The 20,626-nt window shown below is 43.7% G+C and overlaps 5 protein-coding genes and 1 pseudogene across 12 annotated transcripts; 3 read left to right on the top strand and 3 right to left on the bottom strand.

Moving 5' to 3' along the window:
- Positions 1 to 32: 32 nt before the first annotated feature.
- On the bottom strand, positions 33 to 5,139 carry LOC100121749 (ATP-binding cassette sub-family B member 6, mitochondrial). Of its 3 annotated transcripts, none has more exons than XM_001605304.6 (11): positions 4,697 to 5,139; positions 3,798 to 4,265; positions 3,511 to 3,710; positions 3,148 to 3,310; positions 2,813 to 3,024; positions 2,590 to 2,736; positions 2,301 to 2,524; positions 1,846 to 2,227; positions 1,425 to 1,768; positions 1,196 to 1,353; positions 33 to 1,114 (listed from the first exon to the last, which is right to left on the bottom strand). In XM_001605304.6, the coding sequence occupies exons 2-11, from the start codon at positions 4,107 to 4,109 to the stop codon at positions 722 to 724; spliced, it is 2,535 nt and encodes an 844-aa protein (XP_001605354.2). In that variant the 5' UTR covers positions 4,110 to 4,265; positions 4,697 to 5,139; the 3' UTR covers positions 33 to 721. The 3 variants fall into 3 exon arrangements, with proteins under 3 accessions (XP_001605354.2, XP_032456035.1, XP_032456036.1); XM_032600144.1 differs by lacking the exon at positions 4,697 to 5,139 and adding an exon at positions 4,449 to 4,491; XM_032600145.1 differs by lacking the exon at positions 4,697 to 5,139 and adding an exon at positions 4,445 to 4,488.
- LOC100121728 (testis-expressed protein 10 homolog) lies at positions 4,540 to 9,103 on the top strand. 3 transcript variants are annotated; one of them, XM_008203533.4, is made up of 6 exons: positions 4,540 to 5,010; positions 5,155 to 5,381; positions 5,454 to 6,844; positions 6,936 to 7,090; positions 7,220 to 7,350; positions 7,462 to 9,103. In XM_008203533.4, exons 2-5 carry the CDS (start codon positions 5,178 to 5,180, stop codon positions 7,321 to 7,323), a joined length of 1,854 nt encoding a protein of 617 aa, XP_008201755.1. In that variant the 5' UTR covers positions 4,540 to 5,010; positions 5,155 to 5,177; the 3' UTR covers positions 7,324 to 7,350; positions 7,462 to 9,103. The 3 variants fall into 3 exon arrangements, with proteins under 3 accessions (XP_008201755.1, XP_008201756.1, XP_008201753.1); XM_008203534.4 differs by having other exon boundaries at positions 4,973 to 5,059; positions 7,462 to 8,692; XM_008203531.4 differs by having other exon boundaries at positions 4,974 to 5,065; positions 7,462 to 8,692.
- LOC100121712 (probable cation-transporting ATPase 13A3) lies at positions 6,904 to 13,542 on the bottom strand. 4 transcript variants are annotated; one of them, XM_031932166.1, is made up of 16 exons: positions 13,161 to 13,542; positions 13,024 to 13,091; positions 12,769 to 12,936; positions 12,603 to 12,673; positions 12,049 to 12,526; positions 11,776 to 11,974; positions 11,591 to 11,702; positions 11,317 to 11,506; positions 11,048 to 11,248; positions 10,779 to 10,964; positions 10,325 to 10,699; positions 9,985 to 10,126; positions 9,756 to 9,904; positions 9,206 to 9,425; positions 8,912 to 8,993; positions 6,904 to 8,493 (listed from the first exon to the last, which is right to left on the bottom strand). In XM_031932166.1, exons 1-16 carry the CDS (start codon positions 13,174 to 13,176, stop codon positions 7,458 to 7,460), a joined length of 3,693 nt encoding a protein of 1,230 aa, XP_031788026.1. In that variant the 5' UTR covers positions 13,177 to 13,542; the 3' UTR covers positions 6,904 to 7,457. The 4 variants fall into 4 exon arrangements, with proteins under 4 accessions (XP_031788026.1, XP_031788028.1, XP_031788027.1 ...); XM_031932168.2 differs by lacking the exons at positions 9,756 to 9,904; positions 9,985 to 10,126 and having other exon boundaries at positions 13,161 to 13,531; XM_031932167.1 differs by lacking the exons at positions 13,024 to 13,091; positions 13,161 to 13,542 and having other exon boundaries at positions 11,317 to 11,502; positions 12,769 to 12,928.
- Positions 13,543 to 16,593: 3,051 nt separating this feature from the next.
- On the bottom strand, positions 16,594 to 16,971 carry LOC100121694 (histone H4). The gene has a single exon (XM_016986921.2). The coding sequence runs from the start codon at positions 16,969 to 16,971 to the stop codon at positions 16,666 to 16,668; it is 306 nt and encodes a 101-aa protein (XP_016842410.1). The 3' UTR covers positions 16,594 to 16,665.
- Positions 16,972 to 17,277: 306 nt separating this feature from the next.
- Positions 17,278 to 20,481, top strand: LOC100119612 (tubulin alpha-1 chain). Its single transcript, XM_001604110.5, has 5 exons — positions 17,278 to 17,786; positions 17,881 to 18,042; positions 18,865 to 19,087; positions 19,186 to 20,015; positions 20,111 to 20,481. Exons 2-5 carry the CDS (start codon positions 18,040 to 18,042, stop codon positions 20,405 to 20,407), a joined length of 1,353 nt encoding a protein of 450 aa, XP_001604160.1. The 5' UTR covers positions 17,278 to 17,786; positions 17,881 to 18,039; the 3' UTR covers positions 20,408 to 20,481.
- LOC116417656 lies at positions 17,335 to 17,647 on the top strand (annotated as a pseudogene).
- Positions 20,482 to 20,626: the final 145 nt, after the last annotated feature.

Genomic DNA, 20,626 nt, shown 5'->3' with positions numbered 1-20,626 from the left:
TAACATGATGATCTAATAAAAAAATTTATAAGAACTTGTAGACGATTTTATTTTTGTAGAAGATTCATTCAAATATAATAAATTAAATAATACATCTGACTTTTATTCAATTAACAATAATACTAGATCTATTTGTTCTTAGATAGGTCACTATGGATGAACGCATCTAGCTATTCTATACAATATTTTACCTTTGATAGATTAGATTTTTCTCTTTTAATTCTTCTCTTTTTACTATACCGTTGCTTCTTTTCAAAACAACTTATTACCTTTATTAACATGTATTTTAAATTTTGAATCAGTTTAAAAACGCGTACAAACTTCTCGCATTATAAAAAATGTTAATCTATTGAAGAGCTCTTATTGCTACAACCTACTGAATATTGCTACTTTCTCACTGAATAAATAATTTTCATTTTTTCCAATTTTTACAAAAATAATCTGTGAAAACTTACACGATTATTTATAACGGAACTACATTTAGATGCCATGATATTTGTGGACGTTATTTTAATGTATGAAAATACCTTCTATAGCTAGAATATATGAATCTGGAAAATAGATATTTAATTGATCAAGTTGATTACCGTTTCTTATATTAATTTTAAAACGCTGTCCTATGAAGTGACAAAAACTGCAGTCGCTGTCCCTATATCAACAACAATAACATATTCAATGATTTTTTCGGTTGGCCTCGAGTTCATGAAACATTATCAATCAGTCAATTGATTTTCTTTACGCCGTTGATATCCGTTTCAGGCTTGACCTCTTCGGCGAGCTCTTGGTCGTTTCTCAATTGCGCCTCCCACATGTCGTGATACATTCCTCCATGCGATATGAGATCTTCGTGTCTGCCTCTTTCCACAATCTCACCTTCCTTCATCACTAGGATCTCATCTGCATGGATGATAGTCGACAGTCTATGAGCTATGATGATTGTCGTGCGATTAGCACAAACCCGATTTAACGCTGACTGTATATTACGTTCGGTCTGAGTGTCCAGAGCACTCGTTGCTTCGTCCAACAACACGATTTTTGGGGCCTTCAGCATTGTTCGGGCGATAGCTACACGCTGCTTCTCTCCGCCACTGAGACGCAAACCTCTCTCGCCAACCTTTGATTGATATTCAAAAATTTTAAATTAGTTTTCCAAGTAGTTCACAACGATTGTGGCTTTTATTTTAATTTTCGGTACCTGAGTTTCATAGCCATCTGGGAATGTGAGAATTCGCTCGTGAATGTCCGCGTACTTTGCGGCTGCAATAATGTCAGCTTCTGGAGCGTCGATATTTCCGTATTGTATATTATATTTGATCGAATTATTAAATAATACAGTATCTTGGGGAACCACTCCTACACATTGCAAATATATTTATTAAAATTAGTGTGATTAATTTTTGAAGAATGCAGAGAAAAAGTCGTACCTATTGCCTTTCGTAGAGAATCTTGTTTGACGGTTTTTATGTGTTGCCCATCAATAATAATAGCGCCTTCGTCGACATCGTAAAATCGAAATAGCAACCGCATTATGGTAGACTTGCCTGCACCCGAGGGTCCTACTAAAGCTACCGTTTTGCCAGCAGGAACGATGAAACTAACATTCTTCAAAATAATTCTTTCTGGTGTATAGCCAAACGTAACATTTGAAAATTCAACTTGTCCCCGGTTAACTATTAACGGTCCTGCACCAGGCGCATCCACGACTTCATGTGTTTCACGGAGTAAATCAAACATGTTCTCCATATCAACAAAATTTTTTTGTATAGCCCTGTAAAATAATAAAAAATCAATACATTAGAACAGAAAATGTATTTGAATAAGCAAAATTAAGCATTGAATTTTTACCTGTAGTAAGTTCCAAACCAATTTAATGGTACATAAAGTTGCATGATATAACTGGCAAATAGGACATAGTCACCAATGGTCAAGCCTTCGTTATTCACAACCATGTAAAGACACAGTAAAGATCCAGCAAGTAGTCCCAAAGTAATGATTACATTTTGAAGTGTATTTAAAAAATTCAGTGACACCAAAGATTTCCATTCTTCACTTTGGTATTTTAGTACTGCTTCCTTGTAAGCTTTAACCTCGTAATCTTCAGCACCATAGTATTTTACAGTTTCGAAATTGAGCAAACTATCAACACTTCTGGCTTTTTGAGCATTATCAGCCAAATTCATTCGTCGTTGGAATTTGGTACGCCATTCAGTAACGCCAATTGTAGCAGCTGAAAATAATACAACCATGTTTAGAATTCGAAGTACTTTAAAAAAGTAGCACAAGAAGAAATTGCTAATTACCAATATACAGTAACATTGTTGTAAAGACAATCAATCCAAACCATTTGTTAAAGGCACTAATGAAAAATATTACTGCTACAATTATGTCCACGATTGTAGGTAAAATAGTAAATAAAATGTAATTCAATAAGTTATTGATAGAGTCAGTTCCACGATCCATAACACGAAGTACTTCTCCCGTTTTACGACCAAGATGCCAGCGTAGACTTAAACCATGCAAGTGCCTAAAATAAACAATAATAAATATTATGAAAAATTATGCTGAATTTTTTATTATATCTAAATATACCTGAAGAGCTCGACTTCAACCTCTCGAGTTGTATACTGTTGAATACGAATCCACAAAAATGATCTCAGTGTATTCAACAAACCCATTCCACCTGTGCCACCACCTTGGAGAAACTTGAATGCTACATAAATAAGTATTAAGTCCCACCTATTGATAAAAAAAATCTTTTTTAATAATCCCGACGTATGTTAAATTGCTTTCAGTCAGAAGATGTAGAACAAACCTGAATTTTCCAGGAGTATCAGTTACACTATCAACAATCTTCTTGTTGTAAATAGGAACATACACATTGATCAATCTTCCAGCAATAAGTAATATGAAACAGAAGGTTATGCTGAACTGAAGCAAAACGCTCTTCTTTGGCCACAGAAACGGAGCAAGTGTTTTAATTTTGTACCATGCATTCCTCCATGTAGAAACATTTTCATCTGGACGCTGCAAGCATACACTGACTTTAGCGATTTATTTTTATGTTAAAGAATTTTTGTATTATAAACTTTCATTGCTGAGAACCATTTACTAATACCAAATTTAAACGCAAACAGGTACATGACTTACACCTTCAATATGTCTCGTTTGGCTATCCGCACCATCTTCAAAACTATGATAGTTACTTGGTGTATTAGCTACAATTCCAGGAGCACGCAATCCAAGAACAAAGATGACAAGGCTACTGCAGTAGCGCAAGGTAAATAGTACCATCTCTATTTTGTCGGACAATCTGAAAATAGATCATTGTGTAAAAATAACTTGCTTGAACCCCATTCACATTGGATAAACCTCTTACTGCTTAATAGCTGAAATCTTTTATATCATCAATAGAAAAAGTGTTGAATCAACAAAATGGATTCATTTTAAAGTGAAATAGATTGTACATCGTGTACTCCAGAATTTAATCATAAGAAAAAATGTTAAACTTACGAATCCAGTTTGAACCACCATTCCAACTTTGAAAGATTAATAAAAACAAGATTTTCTGCAACAAATGCTAATGTCCAAAATCCAAGTAAAACAATGCCATGACCTCGAGTTGGAACACTTGGTAACAATTTGTGTCTTTCAACACTTAAAACATATACAGAGTATGGATAAACTATTATTGTTAAAATTGTTGAAAGAACCTGGAAAAATACATATTTTTAGCACCGATTTGGTTATCACGCAAAAGATGTTAGTACCACATTGATTAGTACAATATATAATCTTACCATGTATCCATAAACTTGCTTGTCATCTAAAACTGTTGCTTGCAAAATAATTCTGAGAAGACTGAGAATAGGTACAAAGAAAAGCAAAAACTTTTGGAAATTATATAGCTTGCTTCTAGGTAATGTATGGAAGTCAATTTCAGTTCCATATCGCCTGTACATCCATAGTTGAGTTGAACCAAATATTAGCAAATATAATGCAATCACAGCAGAACTAACGGTGTCCATAAAACATTTTGAAGTTCCATGGTTCACCCAAATTTCATTAAACGAAATATTTGGTGGACAGTAAGTCATGCTTGCATTGACCATATTGAATGTTCTCTTTTTTAATACCTCCAATTGAAGAAAAAATTTGTCTCAAATACTTTGTGATTTAAAATGTATTGATTGTTCGATTAACCACTTTAAATTTTATATATAAAGTGTTCTTTTTAACAAATTCTTCATCCTTCCAAGCAAATTTACCTGAAAATATAAAATGTCAACAGTAATGTGCAAGTTTATTAAGTTAAATCAATTACGATTACAATCAAATAAACATGTTCTTATCTTATATTTCTACTTGTTATACAGCGACTGATAAATGACAATACCATAGATATAAGTAACAACTGCTTTTACAAATCAAAATAATTATTTCCAACCTACGGTTCTCAACAGTATAAGGCACAAGTCACACAGATATATATACTGAATAAGTAGCAGGATATTTAAAAAAATTTTCTAGAAAACGTATAGTCACCAACGTACTTGCGTAATGGAAAAGTGTCGATTTTAATCAGATTAGCAACACAAATAAGTTTATACGTTATTCGTATTTTTTCGTTTTATTAACCGCTGAACATCGAGTATTGTAACAACAACGAAGATCCGTAACAAAAGGAAACTATACTTACTGTTTCGATGTAAATCGTGAAGAAATCAAACATCTTTATAACGCTAATAAGTATATCATCTTATACTTTGGGAGTTCTGGGACTAATATTTCGACGCACACGTCGCTAGAGCTTGTATAAGTATATAAGTAGTTAATGTTAATACTTATACACTCTGCAATTTTTGAGTGTCATTTCAACGTCAGCTGAAATGCTATATACATATATATACCCCCGGCCCCGGACGTATTCTAACCTCAATTTTATTGATGCGGCGAGAGATTGGTTAAAGCGACTCTCATCAGTGGTATACACATGCGCGTGTAAAGCACATGGTATGGAAATTTTTTATTTTTTTTATTAATGAAACCTGTTCTTTATTCGGTATAAGTAAATAACATTCTCGTGGTATTATTAAGTAGTTAAGAATTTACCATTACAAACTCATTATTATAATATATATCTCTTCAAATTTACAGATTGATTTTTTAAATCTTACATCATGGGTAAAAATCATAGGCATCAGAAGCAATTAAAGTCTGAAAAGGCCAAAGTAAAACTAAAGACTAAAGGAACAAAACAACCCTTGCCCAAGGGCTTAAATATAACTGATGCTAGTTTCAAGGTTAAGAAAATTGTTATTCGTGAGCAATTGAAGCAACAGGATGCAACTCAGATTCTTAGTCGTAGGAAACTCAATGTGAAAGTAAGACGAGCTAATTTTATTTGATGTCTTGTATGCTGATTAAATGTTTAAGAAGCAATCGAATCTTTTCAGGATCTCTTAACAAGATTACAACATTATAATTCTACTGTAAGACAAGATGCAATCAGAGAATTAAAAGATATTTTGTCTCAACATGCTGCAGATGTTCTGAATGTGCAATTGAACGAATTGCTTAAAGGAATTGCAGGATTAGTTCTAGATAAAGAAAAAGCTATTAGGAGGGAAGCTTTGAAGGCTCTCAATTTGGTATTAAGTCCAGTTTCAAAAGATCAACTTCTTCCTTTCTGCAATATTCTTATTTCATACTTGACATGTGCGATGACTCACATCGATCATAATATAATGGAGGATTCTCTTCTGTTTCTTGATATACTCATACAGCACTGTAATAGTTTTCTTGCAGACAATAGCCAAAAAATTCTCTTATATTTTTTGGATATGATTTCCAAACTTCGATCGCAAGCTCAGCCTGGGCGACAATTAACAACAAATTTGAATTCAAAGAGTACAAGTATGAAATGGAGGATAAAAGTTTTAAATAGCTTGCAGCAATTCTTATTGGCAATTGTACAGAATAAGAAGAATGCAAAAGCCAATACAACAGTATTCTCTTCAAAAGTATATCAGGTGCAGGATAAAAATGGCTATTATCCAATCTATTCACCAATTTCTCTGCAGGCTTGTCCTATCAATGTTACAACTACTCATTCATACAGTAAAATCAACAAATCTTTAGATTTAGAGGCGTTGCAGAATTATATTGACTTACTGATGCCATTGATGTTTGACAGTTGGATAGAAGTTAGCCCTAAATCTCAAAATTCCTCTTATGTTCAGTTACCTATTTCTGAAGAAGCTGGATGTCTTTTAAGATGTATTACGAGTATAATACAGTCTATAATTGAGTACTTAGAACTTCTTGAAAAGGATAATGGGACACTTAATTCAAGCACATGGTTCAAGAGTAAATATCAAAATGTGTTTATTAAAAATCTTCTTCAAGACTTTCCTTACGTACAACAAAAATCAGGTTCCAGAGCAAAGAAATCTCAAGTGGAAATAACAATAAGTTCTTCAGGGGATTGCTTAGAGCAAAATTTGACTCTGAGTTACATTTATATCTGGTTTACGACTATATCCAGCAACATAAAAACTGATAAATTAGATCAAGAATTAAGTTTAAGAGTTCTTCAATTTATAACAGATAAGCTGGAGAAGTGGAACAATAATCAGACGTTTGCAGTACCTTATTTGATCAAAGCTCTAAGAGTTCTATTTTTAAAAGCAAATAAAATTTGGTACAAAAACAAGGTTCCACTTGGAGATATTCTCAAGAGTGTCATAAATGGATATTTACACAAGAACAGAAGAGATTTAGAAGTGCAGTTATTTGCAATTCTTAGAGAAATTGTTATGGACCACAATTTGGGCCTATTGCACAGGTAAAAAAAGGGTTCAGTAGAATATTTTAACGGTTCATTTAAATAAAAAGAGTAAAATATTTTTATATAATTTATTTATTAAAATTTACAGTGAGGATGCCTTTAAAGACTTTGTCAAATCACTTCCTGCTCTGCTACTTGAGAAACAAATCTATGACAGTACGATACAAATGCTTAACAGGGTGGTGTTACAGTACAGACAATGGATACAAAAAGAGTTGGAGAAAAATCACGACGCCATCATTGGTATGAAACAACTGTGTGCAGATAATACATAGTATACATAATATGATTCTATCTACAAAAGGAAAATAGACAATAGTTTTGCACGGTAGTTTACACCGATTTACGAAAATTTACATTTTTTTATTTCAGAAAATGCGCGGAGCATTCAAATAGTGGGATCCGATGATGAGCAGAATTCTCGACTGATGATTTGCAATTTGTTTTACTTTATGGACGAGCAGGTTTATTATTGAAAAAAACACAATAAACCAGTGACTCAGGTAAAGATAACTGTAAATACGCAAACAAAAAAAGGAAGAAAAACAAATTTGTAATAAAAACAATAGTTAAAAAAGTCTTGAAAATAATACTCTTAAAAATATCACTTTTAGTCGACTCGATTCACGTCACCGGGCTCGCTGTGGAAACCGAGATTGTCTACTCCGACGTAGGAACGGCTTATGCTCGGTATTTGCTCCTCGTTCTCATTGACGATGCACATGGAGATGGTGGACTCGGCGATGCTGGCTTTCCTGGTCGAGTTGATGATGTTCTCATAACTCGGGGTGATGGGCAAAATCGGCAGCTCGCTGCTGATCGGCGGCCAGTTGGGCTTGTCCTGGAGCTCGTGCTCTAGCAGCAGATACCGCTTCTTCGACTTTTCGGGCTTGTAGAACCGTGGCTTAATCTTCTGCTGGATGAGGTACTCGACGACGAACGACTCGAAGCCTATGCATACGAGAAAGTTTACGAAGGCCAGTCCCACGATCATGAAGCGCCAGTCGTAGACCGGCGGCATCTGCAGCTCCAGTAGATCGACCACCCATTGCGCCGGATAGATCGTGATGTAAGCATTAACTATCGTCAGTACGACGATCGAGAGGATAAACAACTTGTTCGTGTAGATGGGCTTTCTGTATGGCTTGCCCCGCGAGAAGACTATTGCAATAATGGCATACTGAAAGGTAGACAAGCAGAAGACCGAGTAGTTTTCGAGGCAGTCGTAGAGAAACTCATCCTTTGGCGTGAACGGCGTGAACCAGTCGAACTGTTGGACCGCATAGAAGACGATGAGCTCGAATACGGCTATGATTATAGTGTGTATCGTTAGCGAGAAGAGGGGCGTGAAGCTGACGAGGCTCGAGGTAGGTGGTTCGCGGGCCAGCCGCTTGTCGTACGCCTCGGTTTTGCCAAAGAAAAAAGCGAAGTTGACGAAGAGCATCACGTCCACGTAGAAAAACTGCAAGCCCGTGAAGTTCGAGCTGATCGAGTAGAGGATTATCGTGCTGATGAACTCGGTCAGGGAGTAGCAGACCGTGAACTTGAAGATACCGAAGGACGTGACCAGGGCTGCGCGACCTTGCTGGATTACCTTTGATACGCAGGTGATGTCCGGGATGCGGGATGTGAATGGACTAGCCACGCTGGAATTCAGAATTATACAAGATGAGAAATTGTTTTCTTTTCTTTTTTCAAAAACTACTTATTGCGCAATATAATTGCAATTTTCTGGCCTACATCCACACTAAATAATTAGCAGCGATACGTTAAAGTTAACATACGCTTCGCACGAGTTTACGATTATTCACAGTAATTTTCCATTCTCGGCACACTCTGCAACAACTCGAAATCAATCAAATAAGTTGCAGCTAACTACTGACTTTTTTCATTTAATGGCAACAATTTAATCGTTGAGCTTGAAATGCCCCTGCAATCGTACACGCATTCATAAATCAATCATGAATTTTTTACTGCTCCATTACACTGCTAGGTCAAAATTTCGAGCTTCGAGCTCTCGCAGAGTTGCGTCGAGCGTTGGACTTTTGAAAAAAAATGTCTCACCTTGATTCCGCTTCGGAAAGCGAAATCCCAACGTGCGCCGCTCTCAACGCGCCGCAGTCGTTCGCTCCGTCCCCGCACATAGCTGTTGAGATAAGTCGAGCATGATTAATTACAGTTGTACAGAAAGCGGTGTAAAATATTTTGTATAAATCAGCATTGATTATAGTATATAAAGCGCATTTGAAAAAAAAATTGTGTTTGAATAATTGATCTCGATTTTATCTGAAAGAGTCGGTGTAAAAAATTAATTCGCAGAAAAATTGAATACTCGAGGTTATCGTTGGTATAACGTACCGACGTGGTAGCCGAGTTGAATAAGCTCGACAACGAGCTGCTGCTTCTGGTCGCTGCTCATTCTCGCAAAGACCACACCCTTGGTGCATATCCTTGGCAGGATATCATCGTAGTGCTCTCGTAAAAGCTGCCAAGTGTCGCCGGTCAGCGCGAACTTGTAGTTTTTCGCGTAAATTCCGAATTCCAAATCCTCTAGAGACGACGTCTTCAGTTTCTTCTCCTGTGGGCAGTCATAGTTGCATTCTATTATTATATGTAAATGTGTTGACTAAAGTTGCTTCATCGAGAGAGAGAGAGAGAGAGAGAGAGCCAGACTTCTTTTTTAAAAACTGGAATTCTGTCGCATGTGCGCGATAAGCCGAAAAGCCGCGCATAAGATCCCACTCGGCAAGCTCTCAAAGTCAAATACGCTCGCAGTTATCGCGAGCAAACATTGTCTGGACTTTCTCTAACAAAAGCAACGGCGAATGGAATTGACGCTCGGCGGTGTTAGTAGAAGGCGCACGTGAGGCAATTTACGCGAGAGATAAAGTCGTCGCAGGTATTATACCAATCGAGGCAATCCCTGAGCCGCGTTGAAGTATATCTCGGGCCGGAGCTTGCTTTCCGTTGGAACCACCGAGATGCTGATCACCGTCTCCTCGTGCGACAGGATGCCGCACTCCTTCGCCACGCTGATGGCTGTTTGGATGTTGTCACCTGCGAATAATTACGGGATTATACAAGCCGCTCGACTGTCACGCCTTGGGTCTATCCGTTTTTCTTTGGCGATCGATTACCCGTGATCATGACGGTCTTGATGTTGGCGTCTCTCAGCTCCTTTATCACTTTGGTCGTCGGCTCCTTCAGTCTGTTCTCCAGGATAATCAGCCCGAGAAAGTCCAGGTCCTTTTCGACCACGTCCCTCGGGATTTTCTGCACCTGTCGAGCGAACGAAAGGAGATATCGACTGAAGAAAAAGCACGCGTTGCCAGCGGCGTAAGGCCAAAGATTTGTAATTAATGCGCGAGATAACGCCGCTCTCGACGTATTCAACTAGGCTCGCAGCTCAGCGACTCCCGCAACCTAGACGCACTCGCTCTCTCTCTCTCTCTCTCTCTCTCTCTCTCTCTCGCTCACCTGCTCGTCGGTGACCTCGATGCGCTTGCTGGCCATGGCGATGACTCGATAGCCCTGCTCGGTGAAGCACCTCAAGGTGCTCGAGACGTCGGAGGGTATGCTCTCGGCGCAGCTCAGGCTGAGAATCATCTCGGGCGAGCCCTTGGTGTAGGCGACGAAGCCCGAGGGGTCGTCGGAGCGCCGCGCGATCACCGACATGCGCTGCAGCGTGCTCGAAAACTGGTACTGCTGGATGATCTCCATGCCCCCGGCTGGATGATCTCCATGACCCGACTCGTGGGCCGGACGGACGTAGGTCAGGGGCAGCAGGCGGCGGAGCTTCGCGGGGTCGGTCAGTTCCGGCTCGTCCAGCTCCCAGCCGGTGCTCTCGAATATCTGCAATTGTTTTCGTTGGGTTTTTCGCGCTCTTTCAACACTCCTGAACAAATGCGACGAGGCTCTCGGTCGTCTATACCTTGACGTCGAGCGGATCTCCGCTGAGCTCTTGGTCGATTATCGTGAGACTGTGACAGGTGAGCATCCCCTCGAAGATGTGGGCGTCCTTCAATTTCGGCACCTCCTTCTCGGGCTCGCCGAGCTTGTTGCCCTCGTTCACCACGACCCCCATCATGTCCAGGCCGTCTTCCGTCAGAGTTCCGGTCTGCAAGCACGTTCAACTCGGTGGGGTATAGCAATAGGTTTTGGGCTGCAGAGAATGGGAGAAAGGAGCGGCGCACTGCTCACCTTGTCGAAGCAGACGCAGTCTATGCTGCCGGAGATGTTGATGGCCCTGGTGTTGATGCAGTAGATCTGCCGCTTCTTCAGGCGGAAGATCGCGTACATCTTGCCCACGGCCATGACCGAGGGCAGGGCCGGCGGCACCACGATGGTGAACACCGTGAGCGTCTTGATGGCGATGTTGGTCGCGGTGTTGCCCCTCTGGATCTGCGCAGCAAAATATACGATAACTAACTGGGTTAAATGACAGAGGTCGGAGAATCCGCCGCAAGTACCATGGCCGCGAGCGTGTAGAAGAAGCCGAGGAACGCGACGGCGATGAGGATGGCCACGAGCTTGTACGAGTCCTGGTCGAACTTGAAGTCCGTCGGCGGCGGGTAGAGTATCGCGGCGACGAGCGAGCCCTTGGTCGTCCAGAGGCCCGTCCGGATGACCTTGGCCAGCACCGGCTTGTCTCCGTACTGCCTGTCGAGAATCGAGATTAGAGTCAGGCGAGCCCCGGCTGCGGGTTGTCGCGCGCGAAAGACGGAAAGATCGGTGGGCCTTTACTTGGTCTGGATGATGGTGGTGCCGCAGAAGAGCGTGTGGTGCGAGTGCTCCCTCGAGTCGTAGAGCGCCGGCAGGGCTTGCAGCGGCGTCTTTGTCACCGGCACGGACTCGCCTGCGCCGGCAATGCACGTGGCAATTAAACGAGAAGAAGAAGAAGGAGGAGGAGGAGCTGGAGGAAAACGTACCGGTGAGCATGGACTCGTTGACGACGCAGGTGCCGGTCAGGAGGACGGCGTCGCAGGCGACGACGGCCCGGTGCTTCGGCAGCTCGATTATGTCCCCCGGCACGAGCTCGTCGCTCGAGATGCTCTCGTACTCGCCGCTGCTGCGCAGCACCCGGACCGTCTCCGTCGAGGCGACGGTGTTCCTCAGGCTCGTCTGGTTCTGGAAGGCGCGGCTGCTGAATTGCGCGCGAGAACGGACGGGCAAATACACTCGAAGTGTTATTATATACTCACGGCCCGCGTCTGGCGGATGGAGCTGATGATGCCGAAGGCGGACATGAGGATGACGGCGATCGCGTAGTAGAAGTAGCCCTCGTTGAACCAGACGATCAGGCTGAAGACTTGGAAGACGTAGAACGGGTTGAGGATCTCGAGGAGGAAGAGCAGCTGGAAGCCCTGGACCGGCACGAGGATCTCGTTGAAGCCGTAGAGCATCCGGCTGAGCAGCTGCCGCTCCGGCGACAGGCCGCGGACCTTCTCGGTGTGCAGGTCCAGGCAGCGCGCGTACCTGTCCAGGCTGGCGAGCTTCGAGAACTCGGAGGCCTTGTCGTCCCAGACGTAGCACTGCTTCTTGCACCAGAAGGCCTTGTACTCGGGCGCGAGGCAGCGGCTCCCGTTCTCCAGGTTCAGCTCGAGGTCCTTGCCCCGCAGCCCGTCCAGCAGGTGCTTGTGCGCGCGGCGCAGGTAACGCGACGCCTGCGACGAGTCCGAGCTGCGGCATCGTTAAAAAATTCGATAAAATTCGATAACTGCGCTTCGAACCGCGCTCAGAGCGAAAGGACCCGTACCTCAAACACCTCGTCGACACGCTCTTTACCTCCTTGACGATGTAAGACTTGTACTTGCCCTGGTAATCGTCCTGCGAGAGTGAGACGAGTGAGACGCGTGAGACGTGCGTACGATCGTGATTATATGTGATGGAGAGAGCGCGGGAGAGAGCGAAACGTGACGTACCACCACTAGGACCTTGCTGGCGCGACTCAGGCCGCATCGTCTGTGCGTCGCGTACAGGTAGAGATGGGGATACCAGTGGAAGAAGAGCCGCAGCGAGCCCGCGCTGAGGATGCAGCCCAGCAGCGTCGCCATCGTGCCGGCGATGCTCCGCTCGTAGCCGTACGCGTGCTGCCCCGAGACTGATCGTCAGTACTCGTCTCTTGGTGTATATATATATATATATATATATATGGTATAATGTAGGAATAATCTTACCATCTGCTCATCTTGGCTGTCCTTGATCCTCTGGCCGGTGGCTTCGCCGTGTCCGTGGCTCTTCACTCCTGCGAACAAGTATATAGCTCGAATTGAGAAAAGCTGGAATCAAGTGGTCTCGCGCCGCGAGCTCTCACCGCTGACGACGGCCATCGTACGGCTCGCGTTCTGTGCGCTAACAGCTACTAGGCTCTCAGCCTTAGAGGAGCAGGTTGCGGCTTCTCCCTCGAGTCTTATGCATTCCCAGTATCCGCTTCTTGTGGGCCCGGCTCCGGATCCTCGAGACGCTGGTCTTTCTGTTCTTGCCGAACAAAAAGCCCCGAGAGCCGAGTGCGCAAATTTTCGAAATTTTCAACGCGCGCACGCGCACTCGCCGCCCGCTGCAGCCGATGCGCGCACTGCACTGCGAAGCGAAGAGAAAAGAGTCCGTTCGCGCGCGATCGCCGATCGAGGAGCCGTACGAGAGAGATAGCAGCTGCAGAGCCAAGCAGCGAACGCGACCGACTGCGCCGCGTATTATACTGTTCGCGTTCTATCGCGTGTCCGATTTCAAATTCCCCCCGAAGCGCCACCCGTCGGCGTCGCCGCGCGATACTTGTATTCACGTATATATATATTGTCGTAAAGTGTAACGTCGTCGAGTGGCCGTAGTTTGCGTCTGGTAATATCCAGTTGCCGGTGAACGCGTCTCTCTCTCTCTCTCTCGCTTCTTTCTTACCCCCGCCACGCGGCTCGCTCGCCGCGATGCTAATTACGCGGCCTGAATCTTTGAGGCCGGATCGGCTGGAAAACATATTGTGCGGCGCGAGCCAATTGTGCGATCGGATCCCTCGCGGAGATTCTCTATTTTTTGCTCCCGATGCGCGAGCGATCACGTGGCCGTATTATTATATTCCTCGCAGGCGCAGCTACGCGCTGGCTTTGCAATTGCTTGCCGACTAATTCAATAACGAAATTAATTGCGAAGAAAACGTCGTGGCGAAAGAAAGACGAGAGTCCCGAGTCGCACAGCCGTATAATAAGGCTGATGTTGTTGACAGCGAAAAGCCGACTACAAGTTGATCGCACTGGCTTTATTGAGTGCAATCTAACGACACAATTTATCTCATAAATCTCTCGCACAACTATAATGCGCGCGCTGCTTCGTCTGCGCGTTCCTTTCTGTTTTTCAGCGCGTCCTACTCCTATGCTTTTTACGCGAGCACCTGGATTGCTCATTTTCTCGCTTTTCACGCTGCCGCTTGAGTGGATATTTCGACACGTCGACGATAATCGTCCGCTTATCAGCTATCTGGAGAGATACAGCTCGTATAGACTAATTTGCGTGCGCACGTGCGTGAAGAAGCTATTGACGCTATCTATACGATGTGTGTGTGTGTGTGTGTATATACATATATATACAGCACTCACTCTTTGTGACCCTATCTCGCTTTCTATTGCCGCATCGCGTAACATCGCTGTCTTCCTCGTCTTTCGATCGGTATCACCCGGCGGTTAACCTGATTTTTTTTCCAAACGCGCCGAAGAAAAAGATTCACGCCGATCAAGTTCATTGCCTCGCGTTACGCAAACGAAGCTTCGAGGATCGTTGTTGAGTTATAGCGCAGAAAAATAATTCCATGCCTCTATCCTGGGCCGTCTCGAATTCGGAGAAGTATTATAAATTATCTAAAGCCCGCGCGTCGTAAGTCGCAAAGGAAAAGCTTGTTCGCGAGCTTCTTTGTCGAACGAAATCGTCATCAGTAGTAAAACCCGCTTGAGGTAGACGGCGCGAGGTGCGGTGCGAGTCGAATCATGCAACGTTGGATACTCCTATATGAGTATGTATACCCCCTCTTCCTCTATTTTATCCGAGTTTCGGGAGATGCAACGCAATTCGGATAATGATGATAAATCCACCGCAAACAAGTTTAGTATAATATCGTCGCTTCTTATCAGCCGCCGATCGACGAATCAACCAAGTGGAAAAGAGCGATGCAGCCTGCACATGACCGAGTTAAGGATAGAATGCAGCGATGAAAATTCTTCGGCTTTTTTTCGATAAGCGCGCCCCCTTGCGAAACGAAGCGAGGACCCATTCTCTCATTTGTTTTTCCCCGGGTCAGCGCGATAAGGGCCGAGCGCGCGGTGTGCTGTAAGCCTCGCGGATTCTTCCTACAAACAAACGAGTTTGGCGCGATAATGAGCTAGCGCTGAGCCTTGACAATAGAATTGGACAGCTATTTATAATCGCGAGATCCGCCGATATCGGCATCGGATAAGCAGGATTAGTTTGACGGCTCAAAGCGTGCACGCGGCCTCGTCTCCGCGGTGGATATATTCAAATGAGCCGCTACTTTTTCCACTACACATTATACAAGGATATTTATATGCGAGACGGTAGACTCGAGAGATATAAGTGTGCGGGAAAGTCGCCTTTTACCAAGGATACGTGTAGCTGTAAAGCGCGCATGAACAATGTTAATAACAATTAAAATCATTAAAAATTCACGTACGTCAGCTGGCTGCGGCGCACTTGTAACAACAAGGCACTTTTTCTTCGACAGTGTAGAGCGATTATCGATCGAGGATTTTCGAACGCAGCGGAGCGAATGGCAAACAAACACGCGTAAACGCGTTTATTCAAATTATCCGCCCACGTATTGTGGGTACAAGTACAATGTAAGTACAATGTAAGCCTCTTGTATATAAGTAGTACGATCCGCTATCCACCGGGTCAAACTCTCGAACTCAAGGCGTCGGCTCGCGCAATTCGACATCAGCTCGCTCGAGCAGATTATTATCGTCGAAAATTTGGGAGATAGCCAAAAGCTGTTTACATACACCTGTAAGCTCATCATTTTATTCGGCGCTTGTTTGACGATTTGCTCGAGCGAGAGATCAGACAGCTTGCTCGCTGCCTCTACACATCGCGCTCTACGATCGCTGTAAGAGTATATGCGAAAAGCGACCATTTTTCATCAGCCGCTTTCAAATATTTCAACACGCGCGCGTCGCTTAAAATCGTGGAAATTTTTCGCTTTCCAAGTTTCATTGTATCCAGCTACGTATGAGCACTAATTTATTCCGTAACGCCGCGTCCTGAACGAGGCATCCAAATCCATGTTCACCGACATCCGCATTCATTGGCATTGGATAAAATGCGTATAGAGTTCGCAAAGACGGTCAACTTTTTTATTCGCCCGATTCACCACACGATACAGCTCTATCGCTTGTCCGAGAACGACGAACCTGCGTCAGGCTGCTCATTTATTCGCAGAGTATAATAATTATAATACGATCGGTGAAGTACAAATGCACACAGTACATTACTCCTTTATCGTTGTCACCGACGCGAAACTTTTTAATTTCTGCTTGCATTCCTTATAATGCAAGCAAGTTTCAAGCGAGTAACCCGAGCCTTACAGCAGAGACTATCGTAAACAAAGCGAAAAAAACGCTGTGCGCGCAGGCTCCTCAGCTCAGGGTCGATCGTGTTGTTTATACTTATATGTATGTCCTTTGGTGGAGGGCCACAAGAGGCTGAGACGTTCAAGTTAACTAGCACTTTTGTCTACGTTCAATGAATATGGTGGCCCTGAAAAGGGCCGATTGTTGTAGGGGTTAGTCATAAAAAGAACTGGTCAGTACGAGGAAACTCGTCTATTCGTCAAAGCCATAAATTGTACGGCCTTGTCTCTTCAGAGCGTAGACTACGTCCAAAGCAGTGACGATCTTCCTCTTGCCATGTTCGCTGTAAATCGCAGCATCTCGAATGACGTTCTCTAGAAAGACTCGAAGAATGGCACGAGCTTCTTCGTAAATCAGCCCGGAGATGCGATTGACTCCACCGCGTCTTGCTAGGCGGCGAATATCCGGCTTCGTAATGCCCTTCAGGCAGTTACGATAAAGTTTGAGCGGACGTTTGACGCCTCCTTTACCAAGACCCTTGCCGCCGTGTCCCGTCATCTTGATGGAGAACGGACGAATACGACGACTGCTTGAACTAGAGCTTGAGGACTATCTCGGCTGACGACTAACGGGAAACAAAATTTTTGATACAACAAGCCGATTCTTTTTATAGGCGCGATACTCGATATGTTCCCCCTCTCACGGAGGACGCGGTGTAAAAAATTGCTCAGTTTCCCCTTCCAGTCTTTTCCGACCAATCACGCATCATACGCGTCGTCCCCTTCCACACTCGTTCGGACGAATCCCAGCGTGCGCTACTCGCAACAGAAGCTATAAATAAAATTCGACGGCCGCATAAGGAAACAATTTCACTCAGTCATTTGTGGATTGCTGAGGTTTACCACTAGACACTGCAGATGAAGAGGAGTAGTAGATGAAGATATTAAGTCGACAGGAGGCAAGGCGCCCAGGAAGAACCTCGCAACGAAGGCCGCTCGCAAGAGTGCACCAGCTACAGGAGATGTCGAGAAGCTTCGTCGTTTCCGTGAATTCGTCGCTACCAGAAGAGCACTGAACTGCTGCACAAGATGCCGTTTCAGCGACTCGTCCGCGAGATAGCCCAGGACTTCAAAACGGACCTGCGCTTCACAGAGTTCATCCGTGATGGCTCTCCAGCGTTTAACCATCATGCCCAGACGTGCAGCTGGCTCGGCGCATAGGAGAGCGAAATTGAAATCGTCAACATTGCATAACAATCGTCCCTCTTCAGAGCCACCAACATTTCCATACGTTGGTCCAAACTGTTTGCTTTTAAAAAAAAATTTCAGTTTCACGATTTGAAAATGCCGCGCATTCTGAAACGCGCAAACGCAGTACGTTCCATTCCGTAAAGGCACATATATATCTATACCAATAACAAGGTAGCATCAACGTCCTATATATATATATAGTCTAACCCACTTCCAGCACTATATACGTGAATGCCCGCGAGGATCGCGCGCGCAGCCCCACAGTCGACTAGTTGCCGCCGAGGAAGCTGCATTGCCCGCTTCGCCCGACAACCAACAATCGCCGCTCCCTTCTCTGATTCTCTGTCAACGTTAAAAATCAACGCTATTTATCAAAATGGTAAGCGACGTTTCGCATTAGGTGCATTTTACGTTTTAAACGGCAATTCTCCGAAAAGCGGATATACTAGTGAATCCTTTGTAAGCGTCGCCTGCAACGGCCATCTTGCTTCACACAGCCTAACGGTCGCCAAGTCCTTCGGCCGGCCGGCACCGCCCTTGCGTTTATTGCTTCGCATGAGTCATCATCCCTCTTTTTGTTCGTTTTTAAGGGGCATTGAAAAAAAAAAGAAAATAAAATTTCGACTCGCGCGGCCCTATATTGCAAACGATGCGAATGCGATGGTTCATTGCCTACACGGATAGAAAAAACTCAATATCTTTCATGCGCATAAAACACGCTTTTTTTATACGTCTGTTACGAGATTTTGTCTTTGTCTCTGCGTGAGCAGAAACGGCGTTTCTCACTATATTATTCGAAGGAATTTCAGTTCTTGAAAAAGTATATCGCGAATTTCAAAAGTTTTTAGAATACATTCAATTTATTGTTTTAAAACTTTGATAGTTACTAAAACCATTAGTAAATTCACGTATCGAGTCTCTTCAAAGACAATGTGAAAATACAGCCATGTATGGAGCTCTTGAATTTGTATCGACTTTTTTCAGTGTCTGTTGGATTGGTTCCAGAGAGGCTTATAGTATGTCCTTATAAGGCAGCTATGACATCATGCATCCTGTTCACTTAAAATATCAAAAAGTAGATTGTATTGTGTCATCTTCCACTAAAATGGCTATGCTGATGTCACTGCTGCTTTTATAAATGTACACCAATTAACGGTATTTTTATCAATTTAATTTAATATTGGACTTATACTTTTTTTAGCGCGAGTGTATCTCAATCCACGTTGGACAGGCTGGAGTCCAGATTGGTAATGCCTGCTGGGAGCTGTATTGCCTTGAGCATGGCATCCAGCCCGATGGCCAGATGCCATCAGACAAAACCATCGGAGGTGGAGATGACAGCTTCAATACCTTCTTCAGTGAAACTGGAGCTGGCAAGCATGTACCCAGAGCTGTTTTCATTGACTTGGAACCAACCGTAGTTGGTAAGTTCAAAATGATGTTACTATAAAAAGAAAAAAAAAAATTTTACAACAAAAATTAAATGAAAATAAACTAATGCATGTATTTTTTTTAATTGCAGATGAGGTTCGCACCGGTACCTACCGCCAACTTTTCCATCCAGAACAGTTGATCACTGGCAAGGAAGACGCTGCCAATAACTATGCTCGTGGTCACTACACCATTGGCAAGGAAATTGTTGACCTGGTCCTTGACAGAATCCGCAAGTTGGCTGACCAATGCACGGGACTTCAAGGCTTCTTGATTTTCCACTCATTTGGTGGTGGCACTGGCTCTGGCTTCACTTCTCTCCTCATGGAAAGACTCTCTGTGGATTATGGCAAGAAATCCAAGCTTGAATTTGCCATCTACCCAGCACCGCAAGTCTCCACTGCTGTTGTTGAGCCTTACAACTCCATCCTTACCACGCACACGACTTTGGAGCATTCTGACTGCGCGTTCATGGTCGATAACGAAGCCATCTACGATATTTGCCGTCGTAACTTGGACATCGAGCGACCAACCTACACAAATCTCAACCGTTTGATTGGCCAAATCGTTTCGTCCATCACCGCCTCTCTTCGTTTTGACGGAGCCCTGAACGTGGATCTGACTGAATTCCAGACGAATTTGGTGCCGTACCCGAGGATTCATTTCCCTCTGGTTACCTATGCCCCAGTTATCTCGGCCGAGAAAGCCTATCACGAGCAGCTGTCGGTGTCCGAGATCACTAACGCTTGCTTCGAACCAGCCAACCAGATGGTGAAGTGTGACCCACGTCGGGGCAAGTACATGGCCTGCTGCATGCTGTACAGAGGAGACGTTGTACCCAAGGATGTAAACGCTGCAATTGCCACCATCAAGACCAAGAGGACCATCCAATTCGTAGACTGGTGTCCAACTGGTTTCAAGGTGAATATCGCTACTTTTATTCTCAAAACTATCCAAGCAGAAATTCTCTCATCTCTACTACTACCAAAATCTAATACAACTTTTTCAATTTCTAGGTCGGTATTAACTACCAGCCTCCGACTGTCGTTCCTGGTGGAGATCTCGCCAAGGTTCAGCGTGCCGTCTGCATGTTGTCCAACACAACTGCCATCGCAGAGGCCTGGGCTCGCCTGGATCACAAGTTTGATTTGATGTACGCCAAGCGTGCTTTCGTTCACTGGTACGTCGGCGAGGGTATGGAGGAGGGTGAGTTCTCGGAAGCCCGAGAAGACTTGGCCGCTCTGGAAAAGGACTACGAAGAGGTCGGCATGGACTCCACCGAGGGCGAGGGCGAAGGCGCCGAAGAGTATTAAATGAAATATTTAAGTAGCAAGAAAAGATTAAATATACTTGAATATTTGAAATACATTTTTACATAGAACATTAACATGCAGTTGTTATAATTTATTAAAAATTGAAAAGTTATTTGTACTACGATCCCGTTCTTCCATTTTTCCATTTTTCCATGCAATTACTCTAAACATTGCTTGCTTGTTTTACGGATACGCTCGCAATTAAATTTTATTTAAATC

The sequence above is a fragment of the Nasonia vitripennis genome, chromosome 5, assembly GCF_009193385.2.
Source record: "Nasonia vitripennis strain AsymCx chromosome 5, Nvit_psr_1.1, whole genome shotgun sequence".
Lineage (NCBI taxonomy): Eukaryota > Metazoa > Arthropoda > Insecta > Hymenoptera > Pteromalidae > Nasonia > Nasonia vitripennis.
This window is presented reverse-complemented; position numbering and strand designations above follow the sequence as displayed.